This window comes from Rhododendron vialii, chromosome 2a (assembly GCF_030253575.1).
Source record: "Rhododendron vialii isolate Sample 1 chromosome 2a, ASM3025357v1".
NCBI lineage: Eukaryota > Viridiplantae > Streptophyta > Magnoliopsida > Ericales > Ericaceae > Rhododendron > Rhododendron vialii.
Genome location: NC_080558.1, coordinates 17,375,640 through 17,383,207, shown reverse-complemented (window position 1 = coordinate 17,383,207; position 7,568 = coordinate 17,375,640). Strand labels below are relative to the sequence as shown.

The following is a 7,568-nucleotide window of genomic DNA, read 5'->3' as shown; positions in this document are numbered from 1 at the left end:
AACCAAAATATTGTAGTCTACAACTTTTTGGTTAGCAAAAACAAGGGAAGGAAGAGAAAAGGACACGTGTAGAGATCTTAAATATCTTCGAGATGTCGCTTTTGTTGTATATGCCGAGTAAAGGAGGTTCGCAATGACATCTTCAGATGGAGAAGCGACCTAAAGGAGGTTCGCAATGACATCTTCAGATGGAGAAGTGACCTGGTTTCAACAAAATCCAACATTTCTCAAAACGCCACTAAACAAACTGCAGTGTTTGCCGCGCTTCTTGAAATAATGCATGCGGTGGTAACTTTTGCCAGCATTTGTCAGACTCATTACGGTGATTTTGAAACGCCGGGAAAGGGCTTTTCCCTAGTAGTGTGAGAATGGAAATATTCAGTACCGTCAACAGAGAATTTCTCACTAGTCACTGGGTAGATTACCCTCATCGTTAATAACAAAAATACACGGTGATTTTCATGAGATTCCAAATGACAAGCATAGAGTTAACAATACATATCACATTATGGAAGACTGCAATAATCTGGAATTTAAAATTTGTAGTTTACAACATTGACACAAACACGCAGTATGTTGGGACCGGAGGGGCACCACGCGCACAACTCCCACACTGATTTCTGAGGAAAAACTCCATTTATGTATATCTAGATACCCACACAATATATACAAACTCGAAAAAACCTCACCGGGAAGAGCCACAACCGGCTCCCCCTCTCAAGCCTCACATCTCTCAGCTACACCACACTTGTGGAGGAGCTCAGTCAACAACAGGGGCTGCACGCAACACAGTAAACTGGGTATTAGTGTAGTGACAAACAATACGACGACAGGCTCAATTGGTGAAACCAAATAGGTCAAAAGATGGATGTATCGTTTAGAACCAAACAAAAATGAAAGTTATGGAAATTTGAGTGCCCCCACTGGGCTAAGGGTGGCTCCACCAGTGGCCAAAACGACGCTCATTGCCATTATCCTCCACGCCTGAATCATTAGAACTCAAATCCAGCAAACGAAGACACGCTACTTGGGGGCTGCATACATAGAGAGAGCGCATAAATGCATAACGATTAAGAGAGTAAATCAGGAAAAGAAATTTGAGATGACCTTGCAGTTGAGACCCTTCACGGGCCCACTTTGGTAAAAACTTCCATTAGAAATACTTGTCGAGAACATCAATTATACCAAAAGTCATGCCAAACAGGAATCCTAATAAACACATAATAGTTGCAGATTCAAATATAGAGACTCGGAATAAAATTAGAGATGGGTCTCTGCTAATAGGTATAACTCATGATATGTTGTAGATCCAATGTGTATATCCTACTGAAAACATATCGGCAATAACTCAAAAATAAGACCATTATTGAAAAGATCATGTTACCAACTATAAAACCCTACTAAATTTAAGATTTTGGAGGAAAAGTTAGTTTGGAACTAGGGGATTGAGCTTCTGAGAAGTTCAGATATAAATAGCAAATAGATGGTATGCTCTTAGATGTCTATCAGTCTTCACTTCCTCATTTATATTTATGAAGGGACAGAATTAATTAATAAGAAGAGGGCTTCAGCCAAACAGCATCAACGGTGCACTCAATCTAAGGTTTAAATTCTTAAAGCATTCAACTCAAAATCAATTGGCAATGAATGGATAGGCCGTCCAAGCTCATATACTAGTTTTTTAGGAGATAATTAACTGATGTTCCCCCTCACATGCAACCCCCAACTTGCACGTGAAGAGGTTAATAAAGGATCCGGATCATAGGAATCACAACGAAACAAAGTGCAACTATGGCACAAACAACGGGGAAAAGCCACCGAAAACCTAGGTTTGATACCATGTTAAAGCATCCAACTCAAAACCAATTGGCAATGAGTCGAAAGGCCGCCCAGACTCATACTAGTTTTGGAGGAGATAATTAACTGATGTGGGACAATTTTCAATATTAATCTAACAATTCTAACTAGGCAAACATTCGCCGATAAAAATAAAAAAAAAGAATATCAAAAATGTTTAATCCATGACCCAATTAGCATAATGAGGAGAGAAAGCAACAAATAGAACTCACCAAATTTAAAATTCCTCAGAATAGCAGACAGGGCAGCCTGTGGTAATCCAGCTCTATTGGCTTCAAATACAAATAAAGAAAAGTATTACAGAAAACGAAATGAGAGAGAGAGAGAGAGACCACTTAAATATGATGAATAGAAATAGGCAACTAATTGAGTTTTACATATGCCAACTATGACACTCCTTTGGAGAACATTACATCACCAGGCTGCCAGCCAAAAGATATGAAAGCCTATACATATAGATACATACAAAGAAGTGTCCCAGCAGCCCCAGAGTATCGAGACTCGGGAACAAATTTAGCGATGGGTCTCTGCAAATTGATATAACTCTTTATATGTTGATCCGATGTGTATATCCTATTGAAAACTTATCTACAAAAACTCCAAAATGTGACCATTATTGAATAGATCTTAGCAAATATACAACCAAACTAAATTTAGGGTGTTGGAAGATAAGTTAGTGTGGAAATAGAGAAATGAATTTCTGAGAAGTTGAGCTATAAAAAGCAAAAACTGATTGGATTGTATGTGAATGTGAATAGATAGATAGATATGCTTAATGCAACTTTTGGGCAATTAGTTTTGTGAGTCTCTGAAATAGAGATGTTGATTGGAGATGCTCTTAGATATCTATTGGTCTTCACTTCTTCATTTACATTTCCGAAGAGAAAGAATTAATTACTATGTTTCATCCATGACCCTGTAGACATAATTAGGAGAGAAAGCAACAAATAGAACTCACCAGCTATTAAAGCCCTAGCAAGACCATCGAGAGCAGCTTTTGTTAAATCAGGTCTATTGTCTTCGAATGCAAAAAAGAAAGGGATAACCGAAAATGAAATGAGAGAAAATAGACCACTTAAATATGATGAATAGAAATAGGCAGTTCATTTTGGTATGTGACAACTATGACACTCCTTTGGAGAACAATACAAAGGGAGTGGCAGGCTGCCAGCCAAAAGATAAGAAAGCATATACATAGGGATGCATACACAAAAGTGCCCCAGCGGCCCCAGCAGCCCCAAGGCTCCCAACCAGGCCCCCAACCAGGCATCCGCCTACAAAACCTTTTAACCCGTTTTCCCACTCCTGAAAAGTAAAGGAGAGAATGAAAATGATCAAAGGTCATCAAAAAATGCTGAAATATCACAAACTACACCAAGTTATATTTGTGCATATGTTTTACGATGCTGACACCAATTGATTTGCACTCAAGCTCAATTAGATTCAATTTGTATGTTTGATGATAACAATTAAAGAGAAAAGGAAACGAAATGGGAACTACACCAAGTTTAGTCCCTATTAATAGGCCATAGGAGCCTGGGATTTTGTACAATAAGGCTTGTACTAAAATAGCAACTACAATAAATTAATTATCTAAAACAATGGAGTCCACCAAGTTTTTGATCAAAATTAAGTACTTATTTGAGTTTGTGGAACACACCCTGAATAGTTTTCGCTAGCAAGATTGATTATCATTAAGGATGGAGAGTGTGGGGTGGTGTTCACTCTTCTAGATTGGGCCTCTCCTCCTCAGATCTGCTTCGTATATTTTGTGGTTTGGTTGGCTAGCCCTCCTCTCTTCTCCCAGGCACTGCACAAGAAGCCACCTGTTAGTCCCTACCGGCTAAAGGTAGCCGGCAGGCACTCCGATGACTAATTTAGTTTCAACTCAAGGAGAGGAAACACAAACTTAGTATGAGAGAAGACATGCCTACTAGAGTTTATCACTGTAGTATCTATAGGAATGCATTGCCTTAGAGGCCAAGATGCGCGCATGTCATCCTCGTACTGGGTGATGTCACCGACCACCACTAACTTGCTTGGACACTGGCCAGATCATGGAACACCGCTGAGCTAGTTGGCCGACATATTGTTGCGCCACGTGGCAGCACCGGGTTGGCCCCGTGCACCCGTACCAACAACTGATGAATACCTTGCTACAGCCCAGTTGGGGATCGCACCTCGTGGAGGCACCCAATGGTGCCATGTGGCCAGACTATACGTTTACTGTGCACCGAGATTGTCGTTTATTATTCGGCCACGCCAAATGGCAAAACCAGAACGGTGCCATGTGGCCAAACCAACTCGTTCCATACTGCAGCACCTGATATTCTTTGTAGCGCCTGATTGTGATCTGGACCATTGACCCGAAGCAGTTGTTCCCTAATCTGGCGGGGCAGCCCATGATGCCCCCTTCCCATTAAAAGGATGGGCAGTCAATCTGGGGGCCCAATCAGGGGATTGGTCTGTAAATTATATTCCAGCCCACTACAATAGCCCCTCAATCCCTTGGTCCGGTCTGGTTGACGAGGAGCGCAGGATTGACCTGAGTTTGAGCCGGAGGACTATGACATAACATATTGGGAGAGAACTGATCTGTATTACGGAATATTTAGAGTGAATTGTTACAATGCTAACACAAGTTTAAAGAGAGAACCGAGAAATTTATAGCTAAAATAGAAAATTACAAAGAGATATGATTATGATATTATCATGATACGATTCTATGCCTAAAATAGAAGATACGACGAGATCCCTACATATACATTCACACACCCCCTCAAACTCATGATGTGAGTCCAGAGAGCATCAAGAGTTTGCCAAGTAGGAAACAAAACCGAGCAGTGGTGTGCGTTGAAGAAGTCAGCCAACTCAAAACCAAATAGTGCAAAGGAGAGCATCGAAAGTTTGCCAAGGAGGAAACGAAATTGAGCAGTGGTGTGCGTTGAAGAAGTCAGCCAACTCCAAACCAAATAGAGCAAATAGGAGCTAAAACTTTTGTAAACGGTGCTGAAGCGAACCATATAAATCAACTACTGCACTGATTCTCAAATAGCAAGCCAACCAACCAGTGTTGCAAAAACAAACCGAGACTTGAGGAAAGATGCCATATCAAACAAAATAGAGGTCGAGATAACGTCAGAGGGATAAAACGAGATTGTTTGAGAGAGAGAGAGAGAGAGAGAGAGAGAGAGAGAGAGAGAGCGAAACTTAAGGCTGCAAACGAGCCGAGTCGAGCCGAGCTTCACCAAGTTCAAGCTTGGCTCACCTTAATTTTCCTCGGCTCAAACTCGAATTGAGCTAAGATAAGTTGGCTCGCTTGGCTCGCCAAATCTGGAGAAACTCTCGTGAACACGTGAAAAAGAAAGAGAGCTAGACTCTTTCTTTATACTGGTACAGTGGGTGTGAGTTCTCAAGAACTTCCAATGTGGAACTCATTTTTTTCCCCTCACAACAAAAACCATACCTCAGACTTGTCCCACATCGGTAAAAGATGTGCAAGGGTATGCACTCCTCCCCTATAAAAATAAGCAATAGACATACATACGTGTGTGGTTGCCCACGCTAGGTATGGTTGCATAACAAGTGGAAAGTAAAACACAAAGTTGTATATATTCAAAATTTTCAAAATATATATATATTCATATAATATAATGATATATATTTATATATATGTGTGTATGTATATATACCGGCTCGTGAGAGAATAGTAAAGCTCAAACCAATCTAAAAAGATGCAAGGGATTTAGATGGACTAAGAGAACTATCGATTGAGAGGGAAGAGATGTGCAATTTGGGGAGAGAGAGATATGCAATCTGTACTACTTAAGGTTTCGATTGGAGAGAGGAACAGAGATGCTATATAGTTCTGAGAGAGAGAGGAGATGCTGCAATAGAGATCGAGTGAGGGAGATGCTGAGACTGAAACAAAGATCGAAGAGAGAATGAGAAGAACTGAAGAACAATTGATTGAGGTACACGACAGAGATGCAAAATAGGTTTAACAAAGGTTTTGTAAACAGTGAGATGAATAGTACCAATGAACAGGTATTGAGAACAGTTGCGATGAATAGTGCTGTAGATGAGAGAAGACAGAAGAGAGGAGACTGATTACAGATGGGTTGCAGATCTGAGCAGAGATGAGGGCAACAAGTATTAGCGAGTGCAGATGGGAGTCGTTGATGGTAGGAAAATAGAGAGTGTGGTCATCCGTGGTTGCAAAGGGGTTGGGAGAGATCGGCTGATGCAAAGGTGGTTGCAAAACCAGCGATGACCTGGTGCGATTACTTCATACCTGCTACAGACAGAAATTTGAGGGCCCAGCGGAAGGCGGCGAGGCTTAGGCCGCCCGCTGGAGAGCGAATATCCAATAGGCCTAGATCTTATGCTATCATACCACGTGACATAACATATGGGGATAGAACTAATCTGTATTACTGAATATTTAGAGTGAATTGTTACAATGCTAGAAAACCTAGAAATCTATAGCTAAAATAGAAAATTACAAAGACATATGATTACGCTATTATCACGATATGATTCTATACCTAAAATAGAAGATACGAAGAGATCACGATACAAATACATTCACAACCTCGATCCTTCAGTTCGAGAATACATTCATTGTGTGCACAGAAAGCCCCATTTTTTGGCAGTGTGGGTGCCACGTGACGATCATTGGAGGCCTAAGATGAAAAGATGGGACGTTTTGCATACGCCGGTTGAGGCCATACATTCCTTTCGTTACCCCTGTTAGGGGCACGTGAAATCGTTCTATTGGCCTGTCCCTGAATCGGCACTGGCGCTGTTTCATAACGGTGACCCAATGCTCATGTAAGCACCTCTTGGATGTCCTTTTGTGACACGTGGCATTGCGCAACTGGGGTGATTTGAACAGTCAATTCGTTTCCTGCATTTGAGGAAGATCTAGCCCCATTCGAGAATGAAATCTCCTTGAACTTTCCTTTTCTTGGTAAGTTTTCCCTCGTTTGTGTTTTGCTTTAGTTTCAGGCTTGATTTCCACAGGTTTCAACAAGTACAGAAAAACCTCTATGGGTGGCTATTGAGCCGTCCCGTTTGGATTTTTCTCCCCGTCCTGCCTGATCTTTGGTTTGCCACCCCATTGGTGGTTGTTATCAGATCCGAGTTGCTCGCGCAAACCTCGTCAAACATAGACTTCATATACGTTTGGCAGAAGAGATGGTTAGATTGACCAACAAATACTGGAGGCTTTTGGATACTAAGGCAAAGATGGCGGCCTACAGGAGTTATTAAGGTGTTTGGCGGGAACTTCTAGATGAGGGGGCCAGGCCGGATTGAAACACGCGAGACAGCAACTACATCTCTGTCATGGCGATTGTCGAGGGAGGGGTTTGGTTCCCCTTGAACCCTTTTTTCGGCCTTGTGATGCACATCCTTGGTATCACAACCGCGCAGGTGTCGGGGAACTTCTTCCGCATAGTGAACGGCATCGCTGAGCTTATCTGTCGGCACAACTGTCCAGGATTTTTTCCACTGCTACACTGTCAGCAACACTAGGTCATCTGAAGATACAACCTCTCTACCCAGTATAGGCAAGAGGATCCGGAGGGTGGGCTGACTCCGTCGATCATTTGATTATCAATCTTCCCGAAAAGGACAAGTATATGGATGGGATGTTCATTGTGCTCGGGGAGTATGACTTCGATATGTATGGCTACAATCATCTTGAA

At 41.8% G+C, this 7,568-nt stretch overlaps 1 protein-coding gene across 1 annotated transcript in view; it reads right to left on the bottom strand.

Moving 5' to 3' along the window:
* Window positions 1-483: 483 nt before the first annotated feature.
* The window catches only part of LOC131311275 (protein ROOT HAIR DEFECTIVE 3 homolog 1-like), a 69,437-nt gene continuing 62,352 nt past the window's right edge, over window positions 484-7,568 (bottom strand). Inside the window, exons 18-21 of the mRNA XM_058338647.1 lie at window positions 3,066-3,162; window positions 2,816-2,875; window positions 2,070-2,129; window positions 484-1,034 (exon numbers count right to left, since the gene is read on the bottom strand). Of these exons, the coding sequence (XP_058194630.1) occupies window positions 1,024-1,034; window positions 2,070-2,129; window positions 2,816-2,875; window positions 3,066-3,162 (228 nt within the window). The 3' untranslated portion in view covers window positions 484-1,023. The remainder of the gene's footprint in view (window positions 1,035-2,069; window positions 2,130-2,815; window positions 2,876-3,065; window positions 3,163-7,568) is intronic.